This window comes from Hemiscyllium ocellatum, chromosome 39 (genome assembly GCF_020745735.1).
Source record: "Hemiscyllium ocellatum isolate sHemOce1 chromosome 39, sHemOce1.pat.X.cur, whole genome shotgun sequence".
Lineage (NCBI taxonomy): Eukaryota > Metazoa > Chordata > Chondrichthyes > Orectolobiformes > Hemiscylliidae > Hemiscyllium > Hemiscyllium ocellatum.
In genome coordinates this window covers 12,933,111-12,960,743 of record NC_083439.1, presented here as the reverse complement: position 1 = coordinate 12,960,743, position 27,633 = coordinate 12,933,111, and the positions used below count along the sequence as shown (strand labels likewise).

Genomic DNA, 27,633 nt, shown 5'->3' with positions numbered 1-27,633 from the left:
AATGTAATTGAATACTGTCTGCTTCCCAGGATGAATGCAGTTTCAACAATACTCAAGAAGCTTAATACCATCAAGATTAAAGCAGCCTGCATTATTGACGTGTAATCCACCACCTTAAACACTTTCTCCTTTCACTACTGATGCACGGTGGCAGCAGTGTGCACTGCAGCAACTTGTTAACACTCCTTAGCATCTTCCAAATCCACAACCAGTATCACCTGGAAGAACAGGGGTAATACAAAGTCAAAAGTCACACAACATTAGGTTATAGTCCAACAGGTTATTTGGAAGCACTAGCTTTCGGAGTGCTGCTTCTTCTTCATTATACTGTGGAGTATAATCCACAACAATATGAAGAAGGAGCAGCGCTCCAAAAGCTAGTGCTTCCAAATAAACCTGTTGGACTTTAACCTGGTGTTGTGTGACTTTTAACTTTGTACATCCCTTTCCAACACTGGCATTTCCGAGTCAGGGATAATACGGATAGTTCTGGGATAATGCACATTTCGGCAGTGCAATTTGGCTATAACATTGCTGAAGAATTAGGGAACAATATTTTGGAGAACGCTTAACTCTGTTGGCGATAGCGCAATTCCAGCAGGAATTGGTATGTGCTCTTCATTCTGCACATGGGCCGATGTTCTTGCCGTTCTGCGCGTGTGCTGATATCAACTAATGACAGCAGCTTTCTGTGTGAGGTATTGTACAGAGAGCAGCTTTCTTACATTTTTTAAATGTATTATGTTAAATTTACTTTTTGTTTTGTTAATAAATCTGATTTCAACCTTCATTCAGGCTATGCTATACTTTGCATTTGATTTCTGGTTGATTTTTGAGCAATCGTGAATGATAAATCTTGCTGGTCTGTCCCTAACCCCGTTTTTCCATCGGCCTCATCATTTCTATTAAGCGAGGTTTTGCTGGAATGCACCTACGGTGGTGTAGGAGAACTACCTGGAGATGCTCTTCTACTGCTATCCGCAGGTTGCTGTCCAAGTTACTCATCACCTTGACTTGATTTATATCATCATTCCTTTAGGGTTGTTATATCAAACTCCCCCCTACTGGCTCTGTGGGTGTACCAATGCCACATAGATTGTTGCAGTACAGGAGTGTGGCTCACTGTTACCTTATCAAGTGCAATTTAGGTTGGGCAACAAATGCAGACCGATAAGCAATGCCCACCTCTCATGAACGAATGCAATTTTCAAACTGCACCAAAGGAATTTCAGCTTTTTGCAAGAAGTATTTGGGGGGGAAAAATTTAGAACTGAAATGATTAAAGTACTGAAGTTGATTTTTTTTTCTAAACAACTTGGCTTCTCTTGGAAATCATGTCTCACAAACTTGATTGAGTTTTTTGAAAAAGTAACAGAGAGAGGACACAGTGGTAGATGTGATCTATATGAACTTTAGTAAGGCATTCGACAAGGTTCCCCACGGAAGACTGATTAGCAAGGTTAGATCTCACAGAATACAGGGAGAACTAGCCATTTGGATACAGAACTGGCTTAAAGATAGAAGACAGAGGGTGGTGCTGGAGGGTTGTTTTTCAGACTTATAGAGGTTTACAAAATTATGAGGGGTATGGCTAGGGTAAATAGGCAAAGTCTTTTCCCTGGGATCGGGGAGTCCAGAACTAGAGGTTTAGGGTGAGAGGGGAAAGATATAAAAGAGACCTACAGGGCAACTTTTTCACACAGAAAGTGGTGCATGTATGGAATGAGCTGCCAGAGGAAGTGGTGGAAGCTGGTACAATTGCAACATTTAAGAGGCATTTGGATGGGTATATGAATAGGAAGGGTTTGGAGGATATGGGCCGGGTGCTGGCAGGTGTGACTAGATTGGGTTGGGATATCTGGTCAGCATGGACAGGTTGGACCGAAGGGTCTGTTTCCATGCTGTACATCTCTATGACTCTATAAGTTATAAGGTGATCAATGTATGGCAAATGAAAGTTGTGAATGTGCCTGCTGATCGTAAGCTGTGTCACCTTAAAGCAAGAATGTACTGTGTTTTCAAAAAGCTACAAAAACTGTAGAGAAACTAATTTTCATCAAGAAAATTTGAACATTGGTGTTTGGATTGTAGATTTTCAAACTGTCAACATGAATCCAAGGTTTTATAATCAGGTTTCTATCATTCACTTCAATTTACATGTGTCTGACTTTATTCACAAATTGTTTCTACTGTGGTTTTTCTGCTGAATTAGAAGTCAGGTAATGAAAATGTTTAATCATGGAATTCAAAAATAAATAGTAATGCATTCTGCATAGATATATACATATAAAGAAAAATCAAGGTAGAGATAAGATCATTAATGTGTGAACATGGTAAACTTACAGATGACAGCAAAATGGCAGAAATATAAAGTAATTCCTTAACCACAATTTACTAGGGCGATAACATTGTGGGCATGATATTAGAAGAGTACAAAAAAAAGAATTTTTTTCAGATAGAATGAGGAGATTATAATAAAACTTGGAAAAGATATAACTGCTTGGTTTGATGGATTGCATCTATGCATATTAAGAGAGTTAGAGAAGAGAAAGCAGCATCCCGATAATGTCTATATATAGAACTTTAGTCATAAAGGGAATAATGCAATAGCAATGGTGGACTGTTAATGGTAGTTCTGTTTTTAGAAGGACGTTAGAATTAGTATATACCAGTTAGTGTAACACCAGTGATATGAAAAATAATGGAATCTTCAACCAAAAATAGAATAGAAAAAATATCCAGTAGCTGAAATATTATGATCAAGAACTATCAACATGATTTCAGAAAAAGATTGTGCCTAACCTTGTTGCATTCTTTGAACTAATAATTGAACAGATAAAGGGTCATGTAGAAGGTATATTTAGGTTTTCAAAAGCAGACAAGCAGCAGAATGGATACCAAGCTGCCTAAAAGACTAGAAAAACAATAGAGGTTAAGAATTTTACTCAGATTAGACAAAGTGGAAGTGTTATTTCCATAAGATTTTTTGTTCAGGTAACTGTGACTTATTGTTTACACAAATGATTTGGGCTCTGAAATCAGAAGTGCAGTTTCAAATTTCAAAATTTGCACACAACACTAAATTGTGGGTTAGAGTTAATACAGAGGAGGACTTGATAAAATTTTTAAAAAACGACACTAAAAGACAGCATGAGCTTGTGATTGGAAATTCATTCATAAGTGTGAAGTGGTACACTTTGTTAGGAAGAATAAGAAAGCCACAAGTTGTTTGGCAAAAAAGTGACTGAATGAAAGCCAGAGGAGTAGCGGGAATTTGGCTAGAGTTATACAAAATGGTACAAGTAGTGATTCTGATTAATAAGGCTGTTTTTAAAAAAGAGCAAATGATGCCCAAACCTCTATGTCCAGTGGAATAGAATTGAAAAGCAGAGAACTTGTAAACATAAATAGTAGATTTAATCTGATTTGGAGGACTGAGTACTGGATAATTTCGGACTTGCTTAATAAATATAAACACTGGCATGGACTAGGTGCTGGAATGATTTGTTCCAGTACTGCATATATTCTGTAATATACCAACTGTGTAATTTTTCCAAGAAGAGGAAATACGCTCATGACCCTGAATGTTACCAAACAAATTCCAATATTAATTCAGGCTCATGTGACAAATTTCTATCCATCATGCTATAGCTTGAAAACAACTAGAGACCAGCTGCTTATGGATTGTTTAACCAACTAGGTATGTACTTATTCAATAGTCTTTGTTTATGGAAAATGAAAATGTGTTCTGATGTGAATTTAAAAGAGCCAAAGAACTGCAGATGTTGGAAATCAGAAATAAAACCAAAGATTGCTAGGAAAATGCAGCAGATGTGGCAGCATGCATAGCGAGAAGGCAGAGTTAACATTGTGGGTCGAGTGAACCTTTTTCAGAACAGGTTCTGTTTGATTTGAACATGTTTGTGTCTGATTATTGGAATTGAGGAGGAAAAAATGATGAATCCCATTTCCTCAAAGTCTTATGATACGATCTGAATGATTTAGTTCTTGGAGATATTTTAGAAATAAGCAAAAAGCCTTATCAATAGAAAATGCTATTTTGCAATCTGACCTGTTTTTTCCTCAGAAGTATAAATGGGTGTACTCTTGTGTCTTATCTATGTATCTCATCTCCTGACAGCAGGTTCTGTCACCCTCCCCCAGAGGTCAATGAATTGAAATGACTTTCTAGATCGAATTTCTAATGAGAATGCTAGTGCATGTTGTATGATTTTATTAGAAATATAAAACAGGAAATCTTCCAGTATCTGTTTATGGTGCTGCCACACAATATGCAGAATACTGATCTCACCATATATTCTGCATTATTCATGCTTCACTGGTTCCTGTCCTATACTGGGCACTTTGTTGTTTACAGTGGAATAATCATTTTGCTTTCTTGCTTTCTGAAGGACATTGAAATAGAGGAGCAATCTCATTTTGCCATGGTGAACTCAAGGACTGCAGCCCCAACTGTGGTGGTAAGCACTTTGTACAAGGCCCTTAGAAAACTGACTCCACTTTTTGATGCAAACATTACTTGCAATTATGTAGAACTGTTTGCATGAACTAATGTCTGTTTAGGGTAATACAAGGGATCAAGAGAAAACTGAATGAAAAGTGAAGAAACGCGAGAGAGAGAGAGAGATGAAGATGAATAAGCAGACTTGTTGTACAGGTCTGCTTAAAGAGATAGCAAAATTAGAGTGGCTTAGAAGAAAATTTCTTGGGGCACAGGATGGACATTGCCTTATGTCCTAGAGAGTTGGTTTGTAGAACTGATATTTTTCAAACATCTTTGTGAGTATTTTGATTTCTCCCAGTTAGTTGGTTGAGACTGCCTGACTACACCAGTGATGTTTCAAGTTACCTTCTAAAACAAAATATACTTGGGATATTGGTGATGTTAGAATGAATGCATGTATTGCCTATGTTGAGCTTGTAGGAATCAGCTTGAAGTGTTGCAATCATTGTGTATCCACAACAGTATTGGGAGGGAAATTCCATGATGATGATGACAGATGGCAATACATGTCCAAATCAAGATGCTATCTGACTATGAGGGGAACTTACATGTTTGAGGAGGATTTTTTTCTCATGTTTGATGTTTTAATAAAATCCATCTGGTCAAGAAGCAGAAGAAATTACTTTGCTAAATGAGTGTCAGATTTTGTTATACGCGTGTTCTGATGAGTTTTATGATAGTATGATTGACCCATTCTACAAAGAGAATACTTCCTTACAGAAACCAATAGTTGCTACAGTGACATTTTGTTTTCTTTCGTAGCAGCTGATTTTGAGCCAAGCAGAGAAAGTTCTGGAAGAAGTAGACTGGCTGATCACAAAACTGAAGGGCCAGCTGAGCTCTGACAAAGAACTGACAGGTAGGTGAAAGAATGGAAGAATAGATAATTGTATGTCAGCAGTGAGTAACTGTATCAGAGAGTCAGTAGGGCAGTACTCAAAGTTGCTCAGGCCAATAAGTGAATAGCCATATAACACCAGGTTTTAGTTTCGTCCCTTTTAATTTATCAGTTGAAGGAACTATTATATCTGGACTCGGATTAGTCCTGAAAGTGAAATATTTGCAGTACTTGGAAGAACAATTGCAATTGTCTCATTGCTCTAACTACTTGTTTTCACTAATAGTTTAGAGGGATGATCATTTACCTGGTCTTCTAACAACTATGACCTCAAAGGGAAATATTCACAACTAAGGAAAAATGTTTTTCTCCAACACCTTGCCTATTTTCTTTTCTCATCTTTGTTCCAGGACTTATACTACATATAGTTCTTTAACTTCATCCATTGTCATCAGATTATTACTTTCATGTCCCCTTGTGCTCCTCCAATCTAGCCTTGTCCAAACTCCACTCCAAATTGCTGCCCCGATGTTAGCTGATTGAACAGTTAACCCTTCTAGTCTGTCCTCATCCCCTTCAGCCTTGCTGCCACACTAGTTTGAATGAAATAAATCTTTCATTGTTAATTGACTGTGAAATGGAGGTGACTACAAAACAGATGAGGACTGTCTTTAGTTATCAAGCAGGCTTCAAGGGTGCAACTCAGAACTGTCAGCAACGTTCCACTCGTTTTAAATATTACATTTGTTCTTCATTCTAGATGACAACTCTCAAATGTCAATGACAAGAGAGCCTGCAGAGAAAGCTATTGTCCTTCAACTGGGCACCCTGTTGACTGCTTTCCATGAGCTGATTCAAACATCCATTCCAGCTGGAAGCTGTGTGGACATTCTCTTGAAAGAGCTCGCTAAAATGTACAGCATTCTCACCTCGTTGGTGAAATACGTAAGTGTGCGGAGCTCTGCTGTTGCTTAATTCTGACCATTCCGGAATAAAATATACAGGAATCACAATTACAGTGTGACAGAACTATTATAAACAATATATTCAACTTTTATGGGTGAATTTCCTTCTGGTTTCTGCTTAATATTGTATGGAATAGTGGTGTTAAAAAGGGGTGAAATTGAAAGTTGAAGTCACCATTGAATGACCTTAACTTAAATTTGCTGCTTTATTTGCCAGTCATGGCGGCAGAGGCTGGGAAAACAAAGGAAACCGAAGGATAATTAATATTTAAGAATAAGTTTTTTTAATTCTTTCATATCGGCAAGGCCAACATATGTTGCCCATCCTTAACTGTTCTTGACAAGGTAGTGGTGAGCGCCCTTTGAAAATAGTAGCAGTCACGGTTTTCTGCAGCAGTTAACTACAATGCAGTTGCTTTCCAGACCATTTCAGAGGGCAATTAGTGGTCAGCTATTTTAATGTAATTTTGGAGTCACGTGTGACAGACCAGATAAATATAGCAAATTAGTGAATCAGATGGATTCTTATGACAGTCACGATCACCATTAGTGTGTTTAGGTTTACATGTTTTGATTAATTATTTGAATCTATTAATTAATAAAATTTGTCATCGTTCCATAATATTATGCTAGATCTCTGAATGACTAGTAACATTACAGCAACAGGACTGTTCTTTGAGATAATTATAAGAAACATGGTACCTTTATACGTGCTGAAAATGTGTTGCTGGAAAAGCACAGCAGGTCAGGCAGCATCCAAGGTGCAGGAGAATTGACGTTTCGGGCATGAGCCCTTCTTCCTGCTCCTTGGATGCTGCCTGACCTGCTGCGTTTTTCCAGCAACACATTTTCAGCTCTGATCTCCAGCATCTGCAGTCCTCACTTTCTGCCTTTACAGGTGGACAGTTAACAATTCTTATACCAAAGCAATTAGAATGAATTCAATCAACAAAAGCATAACCTTGTGACATTGTTCAATCCCAGTTTCAGAATCCAAAATGATTATACTGCTGGTTAGCACCTAGTGCTAAATCAGGAAACGATCAGTTTCCTTTTTTTGAATGTTTCTTAGGCAACTGGTATGAAGGAGGACAAAATGCTAAGATGGTTTCTTCCTCCTTCAAGTATCAATTTATCAATCTAATGGGGATTATGTGAATTGTGAAAAGGACCAGGCAGAACACCCTTGCTTTTATAGTAATACTTCAATAGTTTTCTTTAAAGTGTTGGGTAATTCTAATATCGGGAGATCCTGTCTGCTAGGAGGGACCAAACATCCTGACTAAATGAGAAAATGCTCCTTTCTTCCCACATATAAGATTCTCTAATATCTCATATGTTTTGTATTCCCGCCCAGTATATCCAAGGTTACACAGGTCATGTGGCACATCTTCCTGCAAGATTTGAGAAACTGGTAGGTATTAAACTCTTGATATAAGGTGAATGTTTCGGATTAAGATTTCTGAATAAGATCATTGCTTTGAAATGAGTAGAGGCCATTCAACTGTTCTAGCATGTTCAATCATTATGTTAGCTCCTGGTTGATCTGTAATCCAACTCTATTTGCCTGCTTTTACTCTGTATCCCCTGACACCATCACCAATCAAAAATGTATAGCAAACTTGATTTTAGGTGCATCTAATACCAGCACACTCAATAAACCGACAAAAATTTTATACCTGAAATATTAGAAATTTAGCTTACTGTCACGATTTCAACTACGTCTGAGTAGTCAGCTGAGAGTGCGGTGAGAAGACTTTCTGCCAGTAAGTTTTATTCAAAGCATAGTTGCTTATTATTCAAGTGATTTATGCTGTAAATAAAGTATAATTGGTGTGTATGCCTCTGCATAATGTTTCTATTATTTCGCGTGTGTTTTTACATTGAATGTGTGGGTATTTTATTGAATATCTTGATCAACTGGAATATTTTATTAATTGACGTGCTAATGTCCCATAGGTGTCGGTTAATAAAACGTTTACTATTTATTGACCTCTTCATTGAAAATTTCAAGTGGTGTTTTTAGTTTATAGTTTTTAATCAGGGTTGCAAGAATTCTAGATGCCTCTTAACACCCCTTCACTCGAAACATTCTTCCTGATTTCATTTCAGATTGGCCTAGCTATCACCTCAAGTTTCTGCTCACTTGTTCTGAATTCTTTAAACAGAACAAATAGGTTCTCTGTATCTACCTTTGACTACCTTAGGAGGAAGCCTTGACTACCTTAGGAGGAAGCCTTGACTACCTTGGGAGGAAGCCAAGAGCATCATCTGCTTGGTATTTCTGGCTGAATATGTTTACCTTATCTTGTGTATTGTGCTGATGTGCTATGCTCCACCTTTATTGTGGCCAGGCACATTTTATGAAGCTTTTTCCTTCTCCAGTGAATTGTTTAATATCTTCCATGATTCATGACATAATGGGACATGACTTCAGAGCTCCGAACTGTTGCACGTGGGATCACTTAACTCTGTCCATTGCACGCTGTTTGGCGAGCAAGTAGTCCTGCTACTTAATCAGGTTGGCACACTATTTTTAAGCATGCTTGATGCTGCTCTTGGCATGTCCTCCTCCAATCTTTATTGAACCAGGGTTTGATCCCCAACATGATGGTAATAGCAGAGTGGGGGACATACAAGACCATGAGGTTACAGATTGCGTGGTTGAATGCATTTCTGCTGCTAGGGGCCCACGGTACCTCATTGACGCCCAGTTTAAGTTGCTAGATCTACTTGAAATTGGTAGTATAAATGCAAGCCTAAATCCCTTTTGTTTCTCTACAGTTCCTAGTCTCTCCTCATCCTGAAAACATACGCATTTCATTTCTGCAGGTTCAAAGTAGATGCTGCATATCGAGTTTCATCTGGTATAGTTTTCCCCACAATACATAGCCTATGATTCTAACTCACCATTTCTTTCTACATAATTTACCATGCCTCCTATTTGTATGCTTGGATATACGCCTCCCTTCCATCATCCAAGTCACTAATATCTATGATGAAAAGTTGAAAATTCAATACACATCTCAAGGCTATGTTCAGAGAACATTCCTTTTATTCCTACTCACTATCTCCTAGCTCCCAACCAATTACCATTTCATGTGCAAGATCATGTCAAAGGACATGGTTTCTCATTTTTTTATGATCGTATGTGTCAAATAAATGTCTTATATTATTACGTAATGCAGAACATACATAAGCACTTCGGGTCTAAAGAAGTCATATTGAAGTTGAACAAAAACTCTGCTTCTTCCTCCACAGATGGTATCAGACCGCCTGAGTTTTTCCAGTACTATTAATCCATAATCACTCCTTTATTTACCTTATCTGTGTCAAAGTTCAACTAGATTATTCAGATTTGATTTTTCTGTTACAAATCCACACGTTACACTCTTGGAACAATTCAGAATCATTTTTTTCCTGATAGTAAACTCCAATAACCTGTGCACATGTTAAAGCGCTAGATCTGTTGGCTTTTTCTCATTTCCTAAGTAAAGGTGTGATATTTGCAGTTTTCCAATTCATGAGCACAAATCCTGAACTTGAAAGATCTTTGGACTGTTCTGACGGAAACATCTGAAATTCCTTCACTTCCCCATGCCTTTTCATCTCCAAATATTTTTAAATTAAATCCACCAAGTTCTCACGTATTATTTTTATATTTCCCTTTAGTAGTTGTATTTTATTCTTTCTTTACTAGGGAACCAAGCTAAAAGGTATTCATTTACAAGCCTGTCATTTTTTTTTACAAGCTTTGCCTGTACCTGTGTTTATCAGATCCACACTTCCCTTTAAACCACTACTTCTCACATTGCTATCTCTCGCAGATATTTTGTTCATATTTCCTCTTTGTATTTCCTATGACTTCCCTCATATTCCAAGCCATCTGATTCCCAGATGATTTATTGGGCAAAGGACATCAGTGTGGTCGCTGTCAGTTTCAATTGCTGGTAGTGTCAGATAGAGCAGTCTTTTCACAAGTAGCAGTACCAGAAGGGGGCAGCAAATCAATGTTTTAGTAGTTTTCCAGGCTCACTGGGGGAATGGTTTAAAACAATACGATTTGCATCAATTCTTGTTCATTCATGAAAATAGTGATTTGATTTTCATGGACACAGCAGCATTTCAGTATCTCATCCAAGTCATAGAGTCGTACAGCACAGAAATAGACACTTGGGCCCAATTTATCCATGCCAACAAAGTTTCCCAAAGTGAACTAATCCCACTTGCCTGCATTTGGCCCACGTCCCTCTAAGCCTTTCCTATTCATATACTTGTCCAAATGTCTTTTCATTGTTGTAACTGTATCTGCGTCTACCACTTCGTCTGACTGTTCATTCAACGAACAAACTATCCTCTGTGTGAAAAAGTTCCTCTCAGGTCCCTCTCTAATCTTTCTCCTCTCATCTTAAGACTATGGTATCAAGTTTTGAACTCCCCTACCCTTCCTTTTCACTATCTATGCCCCTTGTGATTTTATAAACTTCTGTAAGGTCACCCCTCAACCTCTTATGATCCAGTGAAAAATACTCCCAGTCTATCCAGCCTCTTCTTAGAACTCAAACCCTCCAGTCCTGGCAACATCCTTGTAAATGTTTTCTTAGCCTTTTCCAGTTTAATAATATCCTTCCTTTAGCAAGGCAAACAGATCTGTACACAGTACTCCAGAAGTTGCCTTACCAACATCTTAGACAACTTTAACATGATATCCCAACTCCTATACTCAGTGGCCTGAGCAATGAAGGCAGGCGTGCTAAACACCTTCCTAACTACACTGTCCATTCTTTTTATCTGTTCTTGAGCAGTTCCAGTTGGGCTATCAAACCTTAAAGGAAATAATAGTCTTTACCTAATTACATCCTTACTTAAAGTGTAGGCATACGATGATCATGTACCAATTATCACGGATCAGCAAATACCACTCAGAATTCTAGATGATTCACCTTCCTTGCTGAGGCCAATTAGCATCCTTTTATTTAATTTTTTATTGTCCATTAACTCAGCATAAACCACACCTTAAATTTGACACTTTCCTGTTACACACCAGTTCTATTTATCCAGAGTCACTGGATGGAGTCAGCTTTCTATTTTCATTAATGTATTCCTCTCACTCCAGGATTTCTCAGCCAGAAGAAATATTGGACAGTTTGACCCTAGCCTTCCACTAGTGATAAATTAGGAAATAATTAAGGATGTCCTAGGATTCTGACCCTTGTGGGGAAAGTTATTGGAGTTTTGCATTCTTTGTTACTTATCTTTTAGAACATAGAAGAGTACAGCACAGCACTGGACATCAGCCTCATTCCTGATGAAGGGCTTCTCCCTGAAACGTCGATTCTTCTGCTCCTCGGATGCTGCCTGACCTGCTGTGCTTTTCCAGCATCATACTCTCGACATCAGCCCTTTATGTTGTGCCGACCTTTTATCCTACTCTAAGATCAAACTAACCTACATATTGTACATTTTACTATTATCCATGTGCCTATCCAAGATCCACTTCCATACCCTTAATGTGTTTGACTCTACACAGAGAGTGGTGGGTGCGTGGAATGCACTGTCAGCAGTCGTAGTAAAGAACTTACCTCTGTCATGACTCCTAAACCTTCCTCCAGTCACCTTTAAAATTATGTCCCCTCGTGATAGCCATTTCCATCCTGGGAAAAAGTCTCTGGCTATCAATTATCTATTGCCTGTCATCATCTTGTACACTTCTATCAAGTCACCTCTCATCCTTCTTCACTCCAATGAAGAAAGGATAGTGCAGGTACTACTGGGTTTTCGTCCAGTGGGAAATTGCAGCTACAATCTGCTAGCCTGCCATCTAAGACATTTTGCATTCAAGAGAGTGCATTAATATAGCACCTTTAATAGAGGAAAAAGTCTGCAAGCACTTTGAGGGCATAATCAAAAGAAAAATTGATGTAGATTGATCTTTAGGCTGTTAAGAAGGGTAATGAGGATTGCTGTAAAAATTATGTGGAACCACCCGACAATTCACACATCATGTTCTGCTGATTGATGACCTGCTTTCAGGTTCTGCCAGTGCCACTAGACCATAGGTTTAAGCAACAAAGCATCATGTGTTGCTCAGCTCCTGATCTCAGTGTAGTGATATGAGAGCAACCACGTCCTACGCAACAGAATTTTCTGTGGTATAGAGCTTGGCACCTCCTGTATCATCAGAACATTGCAGCGCGTGAGAGCAAATCTTCATCCTTCCATCACATGTTATAGTGTGCCTTTGTGGTACTTGATGTACAGTACCTTATATAATCATTTGAGAATTGAAATATATAATCTGTTACATTTAGGTTAAACTTTCAGGATCACACCTGACCTCACAGTGCTATGCTTTCATAACCTATGTTCAGGTATGTACCAATTTATTTTTACCATTCATTTATGCTTTTTGTTACAGTTCTCCTGCACATTTTAAGATGCAATTTGATATTTGTTGCAGGAGCCAAGTCTCGGTTTTTCGACATCATTATTATTGTATATTCAGTAATGTTGCAGATGGTTATATCACATAAATCAGGCATTTTTGTTTTTCTCTGTTAGTTATCTACAGAAATAACAACAAATATATTTTGCCAGTCTCAACACTATGTTTCTGTGGGCACTAATTGCCTTCCAATACCTCACCCAAATCAGTAGATTTTTGAGGGTTTGAGGGAGGAGAATGATATCATCACCAAGTAAATTGTACTCTCACCTGATGCGTATACATGTATGTGCCAGTAAGACTCAGACTAGTAAATGGAAGCATAAATTCAGACTGGTGTTTCTGCAATCTAAGACAAGCTGTGAAGCTCAATATCTTGATTAACTTGGGATGGAACTAGGATTTAACTTGAAACCCACTCAACATTTTGTTGGCACATCATGCAATTTACTCTGGGCTCATATAGCCCATTTAATGTGAATAAATGATTTAGTTGCATAAACGTGATCAAATTATGGGCTCTTTTAGCCTTCTTTAAAAGTTATTATTGAAAATGATCTGTAATTTAATTGTGAATTTGTTGTTTCAAGTATACCCCCAAAAACTTTCAAACTGCTAAGATTTACAAACATATAAACAAGGAACAGGGTAGACTAATTAGCCCCTTCGTCCTATTCAGCCATTCAATATGGTTATGGCTGATGTGATAGTGACCTCAAGTATGCATTCTACCAACCCATAATAAACTTTCATCCACTTGCTTCAGAAGGATCTATCCACCTCTGCCTTTAAAAAGATCCTACGACTCTGATTTCACCCCATTTTCAGGAAGGGAGTTTCAATGACTCATGACTCCCGAGACAAAACTTTTCACTCCTTATCTGTCTCAAGTGGGTCACACTTGGTTTTTCAACAGTGACTGCTAGTTCTTGATTTGTTCAAAACAGGATACATCCTCTCCTCAAGTACTCTTTCAAGACTCAGAATCTTGTAAGTTTTAATCAAGTCACCTCTTTATTGTCTGTACTCCAGCAGATATAAGCCTAACCTGTTCCAACCGTTCCTCATAAGATAACCTGCTCATTCTTGATCTTAGTCTGCCAACCTTGTCTGAACTGCTTTCAACACACCTTTCCTTAAAGAATGTGCTAGAACTCAACACCTAGTCCTCCAGTGCTCTGTACAGCTGAAGCATAACCTCACTTTTTAATATTCAATTACTCTTGTGATGATAACATTTTGTTAGGCTTTCTAATTACTTGCTGTACCTGGATACATATAAGGACACCCAGGTCTCTCTGTATCCTAGACCTCTGCAACCTCTAGTTAGATAATATACTACTTTTTGATTCTTCCTGTCAAAATAGGCAATTTCACATTTTCCCACATTATCCTCCATTTGCCTGCTCACTTAAAAGTACTGTATCCACATTCGCCTGTAGATTCCTTATGCCCTCTTCACAACCTTCTTTCCTAGCTATCTTTGTGTCGCAGCAAATTTGGTAACCATACTTTTGGTGTTGTGGTTCTGTTCGCCGAGCTGGGAATTTGTGTTGCAGGCATTTCGTCCCCTGTCTAGATGACATTCTTAGTGCTTGGGAGCCTCCTGTGAAGCGCTTCTGTGATCTTTCCTCCGGCATTTCCTAATGCTCCTCATTAGGAAATGCCGAAGGAAAGATCACAGAAGTGCTTCACAGGAGGCTCCCCAGCACAGAGGATGTCAGCTAGGGGACGAAACGTCTGCAACACAAATTCCCAGCTCGGCAAACAGAACCACAACAATGAGCACCCGAGCTACAAATCTTCTCACAAACTTTGAACACCTTTGGTCCCTTCATCCAAGTCATTTGAATAAATTATAAATAGTAAAGTTTTTTGCACCAATCTTGTTTTATCTTGTCAACCTGAAAATAACCCATTCATGCCTTTGTCTGTTTCTTGTTAACCAGTCAATCTCTATCCATGGCAATATGCTAACCTGGACATCATGAGCTCTTATTTTCTGCAATAATCTTTGATATGGCACTTTATCAAAATCTTCAAGAAATCCAAGTACAGTATATGCACTGATTTAGTTTTATCCACAACATGTTACTTCCACAAAGAACTCCAACAGATTGGTTAAACTCGGATTTCCCTTTGACAAAACAGTGTTCACCCTGCCTGATTACCTTGAAGTTTTCCAAGTAATCTGCTACCTCAACTTCTAATAATTTAGCATTAGTTTATAGCTTTTGTAACTTTGGGAGTATTTTGTTAGTTTTGGGGCTGGGCAGGGGAAGCGATAAGTTGTCAGCCTTTCTAATTCTGAGCTTTCTGAACAGAATATTCAGAGTGAGATGGCGAACTTTGGAGGAGGACCAGAAAAGAAAAAAGACAAGAAGAAGGAGATGGCAGCTGTCACTGCAGCAACGGTACGTGAACTCATTGAACATGAAACATAATCTAGCTTTGTCAAAATGAAGGTAAAATCGCCTTAGTGCTGCCAAACCATAGAGCTGCTTTCTCATTAGAGAGCAGGGTGGTTTCAGCTGAAGGTCACCATGATTCAAAGGGCAAAAGTCCCTCATGGTAACCTCAGCCAGTGTTGGAATTGAGCCTATACTTTGGCATCACTCTGCACTGTAAATAGGCCATCCTGCCAACTGACCCTCAATCTCTGTACTGCGGCACTTGCACTTCTTCTAAGGAGCACATGACAGTGCTTCCACAGAATAATTCAGTTCTGGCTTGAGGGATTTTTCCATATACAAAATATGATTGTAATAATCTCACTGTGAAATAAACTTGCAACTTATAAGCATTCAAAGGATGTGGTGTAATCATCATCGTACAACATTGAGTTGCTGCACGTGGTCATTTTAGCTAAAAACCATAAGATCATAAGACATTTGACCCATTGAGTCCACTCTGCCATTCAATCATGACTGATGGGCATTTGAACTCCATTTACCCGCACTCTCCCGTAGCCCTTAATTCCTTTAAACAGTTTACAACAGTTTACATTTTTACTGTTCTATATAGGCCCGAGTGCTTCGTGAAACCAAGCCAATTCCCAACCTGATATTCTCCATTGAGCAGTATGAGAAATTTCTGATTCACCTAACCAAGAAATCAAAGGTAAGTGGCTGCTCTCCTATATCTGGAAGGGGAAATAGCATCAATTTGAGTAGGTTTTTACTTTCTTTTAGTCAGAATGAAAGGAAACTGAAGACCCCAAAGGAAACAATAACAGTTTATCTCCTTTCCAATCCTATCAACGATGCCTGTATTGAGAGTTATAAATAAGAAAAAGAGCCAAGAAGCTATCTCCCTTTCTCTTTCAATTTTCGGTGTTTAAGACCATAGTCCTCTATTTGATTAGATTCTCTACTGTGTGGAATCAGGCCCTTCGGCTCAGCAAGTCCACACCGACCCATCGAAGAGTAACCCACTCAGACCCATTTCCCTCTGACTAAATGCACCTAACGTTATGGGCAATTTAGCATGGCTAGTTCATCTGACCTGCACATCTTTGGACTGTGGGAGGAAACCCACGCAGCCACGGGGAGAACGTGCAAACTCTACACAGACATTTGCCCAAGGCTAGAATCAAATCTGGGACCCTGGCGCTATGAGGCAGCAGTGCTAGCCACTGAGCCACCGTGCCATCCTTTAATATAGGCAATCAGCTATTCATGAGGAATTTTCAGATAAAATTTGTTAAGCCATGAATTAGATGTTACGTTAATTAATTAAGAGAAGAAATATATACAACCCATGGCAATTGAGGATGGTTCCCTGATTTCAGAGGATGAATTGGCAATGGTAGAGTGCAATCTCATTAAAGTTGTGAATGCGACATTCTGCACTCTAAATGAAATGTTAGAGAACTCTTCCCTGGATCTTCACCTCTCAATCACTTCTGTTTCATTCCCCATCCGAAGACCACTTTCTGATAATGACAGCCCCCAACTCTGTTAAGTTTGTTCACATACCCTACTCCTAGGTACCAATAGTTTACACTGTCTGTCACCTATTTGAATCTTCCTGGCCAGTGGACGGGGACAACTACTCAGTGTCAGGATAAAAATTTCTCCTTGCCTGCTTTCATATAAAGGTTAGTCTCCATTCATTTTGGGAACAAAACTTTTATTTTCTTAAACGTTGCATTTATAAGAGGGTACATTAACCACTATATAGTTCTTTGATGTCACCTAATGAAACATCATTTCCTTGGTTTTGTCACCTTCCTTTTGTCTTGTTTAATAGAAATTGTTTGTTTATGAAAGCCAACTAACTGCTGTAACATCCATTACAAGATCTCATGCTACACAGCAAATAACTTTTAAATGGACTCCAATTTCCAAATACAGAACAATTCCTAACACATCATTTGCCTTTACCCTTCAATCCTTTGTTCCTCCGGAAACACAAAAAAAATTGCCTTACCTTGATCGCGCTTTCTCATTTCAGTAATCATTCCAGGTAACTTATTCTACAGCTCATTTATCTTGTAAATGAAGATGTAAAGTTTCTTATCTTTTTATCTTAAAAAAAATGTTTCCATGTTTTAAAGAAATGTAACTTCCTGGACATCTCAATTATATGTCTGAAACATGTTGCTTTCTTCTATAACCTTTCACAGGCAGTAATATCCTTTCTTTTAACTCACCAAACCTGTGAACTCTGCATCAGATAACGGTCATTAAATTATGGAAAATTTGAGGAAAATCCTGATATTTTTCTGCTACTTATTGAATACTTTCAGTTTCCCAAATTATTGACAAACTTACAAATCTAGATTTTCCACTTGATACTTAGTGCAACATGTCCCAGATAAATGTATTTTACAACTCAAATATAGCTTAGATTAGTTAAGCCGGTTATTTGTTTTCAAATGAGATGCTACTGAAGGCCATTTCATCCCTCCCAGCCATTCATTTCCAGAGAACAGAATTTGTTTTTGCCTGTTTCCCCACCCTCGGTGGCTAGCCAGTTACTTATGTGACTACATGGCTTTACTGTCCTTCCTAGTTTACTCTGCATATTGGTTATCCTGAGATAAGAATTTATAATAATATCTTCTAATATGGTTTTTAATTACTTTGAATCTGTGCTTCTCTGTATCTGATACTGCAATTTAATTTGTGTTCACCTTTTACTTCAGTCATTTTTATAAATCTGCAATAGATGGTGTTCTGCGCATTGTCAACTAGCAAGGCTTATTTCCTCATAGGTGAATTTGATGCAGTACATGAAGCTCAGTACCTCGAGGGATTTTCGAATTAATGCAGCCACTTTGGACGCAGCACTCCAGGAACAGGAAGCAGAGGAAATTCAGGATGAAGCAAACGAGCAGGTAAAGTTGGAAAAGTACTTTCATTTATGTTGTGAGGTTTTATTACTTCAGCAATACTCATCCATATTTTATTGAAGGTATTAGTCTCAAGTGGAGGTGCAGTGAGTAATATCTCTATCTCTTGACCAGAAGGTCAGTGTTAGCATCTTTATTGCAGGGCTGATGGCCAGGGATTCTGTTCAAAGAACCACCAAACAGCTTGATCGGTAACGTGCCAATGGTAGGCAATAAGAGCTAATTCCTAGTTAACTGTGTGATGGAAATAAAGTTGCAGTCTCTTTCATCAGTATCCATATCTCTGGACTACAATATACATGTCACCACATCAACGTGTTTTATTTGTAGATTGCCCTCAATTGCTGTCATTGGCAACGCTGAGGGAGGTACAAACCTGCACCTGCAATTCTCACATTGCGTTAATTTTGATGTGAATACATCTTCATCCACTATTCACCCTATGTAGAAGGAAGTACAAGAACTGTGGTCTTTTCTTCAATGGGAGTTGAGAGAATTATAATGGTACTGATTTTTTTTGGGGGGGGGGGGGGGGGGGGGGGGGGGGGGGGTTGGGGAACAAAGAAAGGACAAATGAATCCCATCTGGGACGTCAGTTAATAGAGGCCAAGCACATGATGCGATCGGCTGATTTCGGGCACTGAAACCCTCCATGCTATGATTTTTATTCCCATTAAATAACTTTCATATTTAATGACATCAAGAGCACATGCCTATTTTAAACATAAGCAAAAAATTTATTTCCAACAGCCTCTCACTAACTTTATTTGCGTGTTGGCTAATCAACATGTTAATGTTGTCTGTCCTAATCTAGATAAAGTTTAATTGAATTGGAGGGATAGGTGTGGATGCCTATGGTTGGATATTAAATGTGTCCTAAAAGGAAATTCTGTAAACATGCTTTAAGTATCACACCATCTATTGCAGTCAGTTATTAGTACAAGAAAGTGCAGATGCTTCCATCGAAAGTGATTAAACCACAAAGAGGATTTTGTATTACTATCAGGAATTCCACTCAGTCGAAGTGAAAAGGAATCTGAACTCTACGCTTAGAGTAAGGCAAGTCAACTCCCTTCTGATTGGCGAAAGGTAATAAGGAGTGTCTGCAACGCGTGTGGAGCACACAATTATAGCGAAAGCTGTGCTAAGTAGCATTCTCATCCTAAGAGACTTTAAATACACCCAGTTATTACTGCTACCCAATGGTGTTAATCCCTGACCCATGAATAATCACGAGGAAATGATCATGTTGATTTGCCAATTGGTTGTCCGCAGCTCATACTGCTGGAATTACAGTAATTACAGCACAGGAAAGAGATAAGTAGTCTTGCAACATTACTGAAATTCTGTGTTAAATGAAGCAAATATATTTAAATAAAAGGTTTGTATGTTGTACAATTAATACACCAGAACTTTTTTTAATTCACATTCTCTAGGCAAGTGTTGGGATGGATGAAAACCAAGAAAACAGAGAACCAAAGAAGAAAAGAAGAAAAAGATGAAATTGTAACAGCAAAGGCAAGTCCACGTCCAATAAGTGTACACATCCATCTGAATTTACACACACTGCAGGATCTTATCTATTCAAAATGTAATCCTCCTTCTCCAGGCTTTCGGTGCAGCTTATATAAATTACTTCCCATCCTGATTTTATGGGACTTTCTTGATATTCCCATGAAGCTCCATCAATTTGTACAACTTGCGCACAAAGGAGATAAAACATTCATGAACAAAACTTGATAATTGGGTAGTTGTTGTTTCCTTTACGTTGTCTCGATATGTTGCTTCTCTGTTTTATGTTTGTTTCCTTTGTCAAGATATCCATTTGTTTTTTCAATAATTTGATAAATATCCAGTGCTTCTCCTGAAGGAACAATAAATAGAAATTATGAAAAGCTTGTGAAAACTGAAAAATGCATAATTATTAAAATAGTGACAACTTTAATGAAACACAATACCTATCAGTTGGGAAAGTAAGAATTAATGAGCATGTTCAGACCAAGTATACTGGAATTTATCCAGATCAGGAAAGTTAGTTTCCAAGATCATTGATGTGGTAAGACTCTGAATGTGACCTTTCTTTGTTTTACAAAAAAAAATGTTATTTTGAACAACTTTTTGCATTGGCTGGAGCGTTATGGTTATGGTGTCAACATCTACAGGACAGATCCTTTATATGCACCCACAAGATCTGTTAAAGGCACTGTTACCTGCTGAGGCACAGCTTCTCAAGTATTACTAACATCTTTAACTGTCAACAAGCATTTTGACAACTGAGCCAACTCAGTCACTCCACATACTTCCAAAAGGGCACAGGATAGCTGTATGGAATGATGACCCTAATTGACACATCCTTTAGTTTGCTTCAGATCTTACCATAGTCAAGGTGATATGGTTCATTCAAGATCATTATTAATAAAAAGTGTTGAAAAGCATATTGTTAGTTGCAGTAGTAGCACCAATTAAAAAGACTTGTTTGTTAACATTATGTTCAGCATTCAATTTTTCAGTTAGAAATTTGAAGTCACTGTCTGTTAATGTATTGATGACAAGGATTTTTCAAACAGTTATCAGCACCCATTGCTGATTCACCATAATGCTGTCCTTTGTATCAACCTAATCAATCTTAAAAAGCTGTTCAACCCGAGGAAGGGCAAGGCAGAAGGGACATCATTGCTGTGATCCTGTCCGTCGTCTTCCTATCTCAGATGCCAATTGTGGCCCTCCAGTTCTAGGTAGTTTGATAGATAATCACATATTAGGGATAGCTATCATCTTGGGTGGGGGTATTAAGATTGAATTTGGTTGTAGTCCATATCCAATTCACTGCTTGAGAACCTGACAAATGCCATCCTGTGAGAGGCAGTCAGTGTTAAATGGGCCATTTGCCAGCATGGAGAACTTTTTATAAGATTCATTTTTGTTTTGCAAATGGTGCCAGAAAACACAGATGTATATTTTGTAAGCTTCAGAAGATAATGACTAAAGTAGTACCACATTAATCTTTTAAAGCAAAGAGTAAAAGCTGATAATTAATTAACATCTGGTACTGTGCCGTTCATGCAAGCCTCTCTGTCAATTCTTTTGTACACTGTAGACCAGAGGAACTGCAAGCCTCCTACAGACAAACCAATTTGTTCATTTGTCTGGCACGTGGAAGTGTGACATTTTCAACCTTAGGGGCTGTAAGTATTGAGAGCAGAGTGTTGATGAGTTAGTCAAAGCTCACATCACGTCAAATGATTACACAAGAGAAGAAATTTTACCAGACCTAAGAATGCTTGTCTTTTTTTTTCCAGAGAATAACTAATTTTTTCTCAACAATTTACGCAATGTAAATACTCTTTCCTGGTAACTAATGCACAACAGTTCTGCTTTAGCTGACAGCAGTCCTCTTATTTCACCCCTCATTTGTTATTTCCTCATTTGAAAACATATGTTTTGTTAAATGTTTTTTTAGATTAGATTCCCTACAGTGTGGAAACATGCCCTTCGGCCCAACCAGTCCACATCGACCCTCCAAAGAGTAACCCACCCAGACCCATTTCCCTCAATGATGCTAACACTATGGGAAATTTAGCATGGCCAATTCACCTGACTTGCACATCTTTGGACCGGAGCACCCAGAGGAAACCCACACAGATACGGGGAGAATGTCTGTGTGGAGTTTGCACAGTCACCCGAGGCTGGATTTGAATCTTGTACCCTGACGCTGTGAGGCAGCAGTGCTAACCACTGAGCCTTCGTGCCACCCCAATTCATCTTCTGGAAAAAAAGATCAGCTAGATTACTTCAAAATGGTTTAGCCCTGAAGATCACTAACATTGAACACCTATGGTTGATGTTTAGAAGTGTTATTTCACAACTGCTGTGTACTGTTTGGTAGATTTGGACCTCAGTATTGAGCTGAACAAAGAACCAAAGTGTTTCATTGTTAGGCTAGTTTATCTACTGCCACATTTGGCACCAAGAAATATATAGTACTGGACAGTTGCTGAAATGTAACTGGGAAAGTGAGAAAGTACTCCAGTCTGACAATAGACATTTTTAAAAGGTCTTCTAACAGAAGTTAGAATATTAAATTTCATGGTTATTCAGAGGTATCGCCATGACACAAGCTGACCTCTGATGGTCCCATTTATTAATCATGGCCTCTCTGCTTTGCGTTTAAGGATCATGGGTTATTGCAGATTCTGAGCAGTTAAAATGTAAAGTTTCAGCAAATTTGTAAATGTAAATTTATCTGCATGGGCAGTATTTATGATTGAGAAATTCTTGTCTTGCCCAATAACAATAAAATAATTGTATAGGATATTGCAAACATTAACTTTTTTATGCTTTCCTGTGAATTTGTATTGTTTTTCCTCAAGTTTCCAGCATTAACTCTTCATTTCATTTCAAACGGTTTATTCAGTTTTTCAGATTGGAGTTCTAAGTTCACAATTTATCATACAGCTGACGACTTTACCTTCTGGGATACCATATCGTCTTTGCAGCCCAGAAATATTCGATGGAGTTTGACAATCCATCGTCACCTCCTTTCTCAGGCATTGGTCAACATCCACTGCACTAAAGAATGCTACAGACTGAGGGAGATCCTGCATCTTTAATTTGTAGGCAAACATGCAGCTTGAAATGGGGAAAAAAAGGTTAATTGTTAGCACAGATCATCTTCCAAATTTTTATACATTATGATTGAAGTCCATCATTCAGATCACAAACAAACAGTCTTTCCACTGATCACTACAATGAGGTTCTCTGAATATTTTTCAAATATTGTTCTGAAAATGCTGACGTCTGAGGTGCAGCTTCATGAACATTGGCAACTTGCATATTTGCCAAGTGTCAATTCTTCGTACTTCAGTATAGACTGCATGGTAGGAAGCAATTGACAGTAGGAGGCTTAATGCTTGTTTCCTCATTTGTTCTTTTAAGCAGATGATCATGGTGTAACAGATAAAAGCAGGAAATGTGACATAGCTCCCAAATCCATATTCTCCCTATTACAGAGACATACAATGCACAGGAATAAAACTTAATTTGAGACTTCGAGTTGTTTCTCAATTCCACACTGGGCAGTGTTTGACAAAAATACCCATTTAATTTTGCTTGATGAATAGCTGCCTGAATTCAAAGTTAACAATCAGAAAAAAAAAGAAAGTTAGATCTCGAAGGAAAAGCACGTCCCTTACCGTGTTAGCAGATTAGTAATCTGCAGTGCCAGTGCAGCTCGATATCGGTCTTCACTATTCACTAAGTATCGGACCTCATCATGAATGCTGATACAAAATCTACCGTCAATATTGAACTCCTCAAACAGCCATTTCATGGACACCAACATGAGGTGGAGGTAATCCACAGCCGAACTCTGCACCACCCAGTTCACACGACTGGTCATGAACTGTAGAGGGGAAGGAATGATGGAACATTAAGGTGGACGCAGTTGGTTCCATATGCTGGTAGGGCATATGGTTAAAACTTTTTGCTGTGTACTCTTAAAATAGTTTTTTTTTCCTCATCCTCTACACACTATGGATCTCTGTTGAACAGCTGTTAGATCTGAATAACTCTCAGGTCAGCAACCATTGTTCTTTGCAAAAAGAACAATAATTATTTACATTTTGAATAGACACACACAAATGTACAGACTCCAAAACAACAAAGTAGATCACCAAATAGACATAGTCTAAAATACTCTCAAATTTTCATTGAATCAGATAGAAGGGAAAAGTCACAGATTTTACATTTTCTAATTTAAACTATTTTTGCTTTGCATTCGTGAAATTTTGCATCATTCAAAAGTCAAATTGAGAGTTTGTGCATTTATTGCTAAGTCAATGGCATATAACCCCAAGATTGCATAGATATGGAATAAAAAAAACAAAATATTGGAAATGCTCTACAGGTTATACATTATCTGTCGAGAGAGGCTAACACTGGAAACATTAAAGCTTTTCCTCTCCATAGATGCTGCCTGATCTGCATTTTCTGTTTTTATTTTGGAATGCCAGTTGGACAGGAATATATAGAATATAGAATCCCTACAGTGTGGAAACAGGCCCTTTGGCCCATCAAGTCCACACCAACCCTTCTAAGAGTAACCCACCTAGACCCATTCCCCTATTCTACTACTCGACATTTACCCCTTAACAATGCACCTAATGTACACACCCGTGAATACTACGGGGAACTTAGTATGGCCAATTCACCTAACTTGCACATCTTTGGGTACTTTGGATTCCTTCCACAATCCAGAGGAAACCCACGCAGACAAAGGGAGAATATGCAAACTCCACACAGACCGAGAGTTGCCCGAGAGTGGAATTGAGCACGAGTCCCTGGCGCTGTGAAGCAGCAGTGCTAACCACTGAGCCTCCATGTCACCCATGGTATATAGTTAAGATTGTTGCATTTCAATAACTCCCATATCAACCAGTTTAATGCAGTCCCTACAAAAATGCCATTTGGACTTTATTATAGCAAAATCAAAAAGATAATAAACATTCTTGAAATGCAAATGAGAAATCATATTAGAAGAGTCAGTAGTACCTCATGTCCTACAGCACCTGGTTCCAGAGCTCTGCTAATACAGCAGCCCAACACTGGGGTTCGGGGGGATTGGAATGTGGCAATACTTTCCAGTTTGTTGAACATTTCTGACTCTGTGCCCCCACTCCAGACCCTCTGCTTCACAACTCTCCACTGGGCACCATTAGACCTATATAGTCCAAGCGAAAGGAAATTCTTCACTAGAGTTGAATGATTCCAATTGAATGTAATGCAGTAATGGGTATAAACGGAGAAATAAAACAATTATATTTACACCATGCTTTCTTCAGAGCCTCCAGATGAACCTGGTCCAATTTTATTTTAGTGGATATTTCTTCCATCTTAAAAAGGTATTTGTTATGATGCAACCCCAATTTCTCACTGCATAACTTCTCACATGAGCTAGACCAGCTTTCTAATTAAAGCATCATTGCAGCAGAGCCTAATAATATCTCCTTCAAGGCTAGTCTCCAATCGCTGGAGACCAACAGGAGGTAACAATCAGCAGTAAGAATTCTTGCGAACCTCCCTATCTCTCAGCTTCAAGGCACAAGGTAAAGTAGCAGAGACCAGAAATTGACAACTACTTTGTCACCCCGTGCTCCCACGAGGAGGTTGAGCAGTTCATCAACTTCACCACATTCCACCCTGACCTTAAAGAGACTCATGAAGGGCTTTTGCCCGAAATGTTGATTTTCCTGCTCCTCGGATGTTGCCTAACCTGCTGTGCTTTTCCAGCACCACTCTAATTTAGACCCCTTGGTATTTACCCTGCGATTCCTCTAAAGTCAGTGTGTCTTCACTGGTTTGTGGGGTAGACAGAACAATTTTTCATGTTCTTACAAACTTGTCTGCCAAGGCCACTTCCCACCGAAGCAGTTAAGATTCACTTTGCCGACTGGGAACAAGCAAACCTCCATCTCAACATTCTGCAATGCTGCCTGTTGACCAGGTTCTGCTGTGCTCAGCCACTTTAACCTTCAATATTTACAGATATTGCCTGGAAGCAAAAGCCAACTTCTACTGACAAAGAGTTGTTCAACTTGTTTAGATACACTTGAAGTAACTTAATTTCCTCAAGTATAATCACGTTGCCTGGTTTTATAGGTCAATATTTTTGTTTATGTTAATTAGAGAAGCATAACCCCTGCCATGAATAAGTATCCGACACAAACTGATTATATTCACATGGGTATGGAAGTATCTAGGGTGTTAACTTATTTGGCTGGAGCCCACTCAAATCCATAACAGAGATAGGAGATTCCCCTAATTGTTGCACCATGGTTTTCACTCACTATTACTAGCACTGCTTTTATGTTAATATTAATTTCAAACACTTTAGTGCCTTCTAACATCATTCTACTGACGGGGAACAATAATGGTATTGAATCCCATGAAGATCAGAAACCCTCTAGTCAACAGTCTGCTGGAGTCCCCAGAGGAAAATGAGGTAGACTAAACAGTAAATGGAAACCATGGACTGTCTGTATCCCTCCTAATGCATAGATAATAAAGATGTGTTTACATGTACATCTTGTTTAGCTTGCTACGTACTGTTTACCAATTTCCAGAAGCACACTGACCTTTTTGCTGCCTCTCTTTGGATTCTCCGTACATCTGAGGTAGACACAGTTCCGTTTTCTGCTCTTGCCACAGAGATCCCAAGCTCCTTCACAAGCCACTTCCCATCTTCTGAAAGCACACACCTATTTTGAAGCAAAGCACTACATGAAACTCACTTCAAGTCAGTTGCTTCAGTTTCTACTCTTAAATATTAGTATAATGAAATGAATCTGTAAAGATCTAGTAATCCATTGGGCGTTAAGGGCCAGTTCCTCACATGCAGTTATCATCAGTTTATTAAATAGGAGGAAAATTGCAATATACTTTTATTTGCTTCCACGAAGATTGTGCCTAGCCTATGTTTATCCTTAATCAATGCCACATAATTTTTAAATCAATGTTTTCAAAAAAACACTTTATCTGGGCATTATTATTTACTTGTTTGTGAAGAGTACAAATTAAACTGCTGCATTTTCTAAATCCCAACACCGGTGAGATTTCAAAAACGTTTAATTAGCTGCAAAGTACTTGGTGATTGTGAATGGGTGCTATATAAATGGCAATTGTTTCTGCTTAGAAAATCAGTTCTTCACGCTCTCCTTTTCAGTGGAAATGCATCTAATCATCTCCTGAAACCATTTATTCTGTCCATTGCACTACACTGCCTTCCTCATTCAGTGCACATCAGGATTTGCTTTTGAAGTATGGACAGGCTACTGACATTCATGATTTAAACTCACAGGGCCATGTGGATGAGGTGCAGGCAGAATATTAAACACTTAAGGAAATACAATTTAGGAAAACAGAATTCCTGAAAAGTAATTAGTTTAGTTCAATGTGGATTCACCTCTTATTTATTTAACTGTTCATTTACTAACAGTTTTTTTTAAATCGTTAGTCTCATTTAAAGTGACACCCAGGCAGACCACAAAAATCTGATATGGCAATCAGGATTTTAATGAAAGAAAAATGTGTGTGGTTGCACCATGGAATCTCTCACAAAATTACCATCTCTCCCGGCACCATCGAAGGCTGAAAAAGCTTTATTGTAACCAGGTTATTTGTCACAAAGGATGTGTTAGAGTGCAAAGGATAGGAAGAGAGAGAGAGCTCACCTCCGGATGCCCTTAGTCATTGCGTACATCTGCCGTGCTTTCTCTTCAGCTTCCTGAGGCGTGAGACGGTGATTAAACTGCATGAGGAGCCTCTCTGCGAATGGCTGCCCAGCACCATATATCCGTCCGTAATTGAAAACCTTGGCATGTTCCCGACTGATTCCCACAGTGACAGCTGTCTTGCTGTGTAGATCTGTACCATTGCTCTTTTTCCCCTGAAGCGTCATCCAGCCAAACGCAGTGCAGCCTGATGGGAGTGAGATGCACAAGACATGAG

At 38.6% G+C, this 27,633-nt stretch overlaps 2 protein-coding genes across 12 annotated transcripts in view; one reads left to right on the top strand and one right to left on the bottom strand.

Annotated features, from left to right (window-relative positions):
- The window catches only part of fanci (FA complementation group I), a 65,753-nt gene extending 45,775 nt beyond the window's left edge, over positions 1-19,978 (top strand). For all 5 annotated transcript variants that reach the window (XM_060853276.1, XM_060853275.1, XM_060853278.1 and 2 more), the window contains 9 exons: positions 4,413-4,481; positions 5,288-5,384; positions 6,124-6,308; positions 7,686-7,742; positions 12,640-12,699; positions 15,098-15,187; positions 15,798-15,893; positions 17,992-18,114; positions 19,566-19,978. In XM_060853276.1, the coding sequence (XP_060709259.1) occupies positions 4,413-4,481; positions 5,288-5,384; positions 6,124-6,308; positions 7,686-7,742; positions 12,640-12,699; positions 15,098-15,187; positions 15,798-15,893; positions 17,992-18,114; positions 19,566-19,631 (843 nt within the window). In that variant the 3' untranslated portion in view covers positions 19,632-19,978. The remainder of the gene's footprint in view (positions 1-4,412; positions 4,482-5,287; positions 5,385-6,123; positions 6,309-7,685; positions 7,743-12,639; positions 12,700-15,097; positions 15,188-15,797; positions 15,894-17,991; positions 18,115-19,565) is intronic.
- Positions 19,445-27,633, bottom strand: part of polg (polymerase (DNA directed), gamma) — a 49,744-nt gene continuing 41,555 nt past the window's right edge. For 6 of the 7 annotated variants that reach the window (XM_060853279.1, XM_060853280.1, XM_060853282.1 and 3 more), the window contains 6 exons: positions 27,357-27,603; positions 26,262-26,384; positions 24,679-24,847; positions 23,322-23,530; positions 22,598-22,758; positions 19,446-19,993 (listed from right to left, as the gene is read on the bottom strand). In XM_060853279.1, the coding sequence (XP_060709262.1) occupies positions 19,893-19,993; positions 22,598-22,758; positions 23,322-23,530; positions 24,679-24,847; positions 26,262-26,384; positions 27,357-27,603 (1,010 nt within the window). In that variant the 3' untranslated portion in view covers positions 19,446-19,892. Of the gene's footprint in view, positions 19,994-22,597; positions 22,759-23,321; positions 23,531-24,678; positions 24,848-26,261; positions 26,385-27,356; positions 27,604-27,633 lie in introns of all 7 variants that reach the window. The other variant, XM_060853286.1, reaches the window with a different exon arrangement.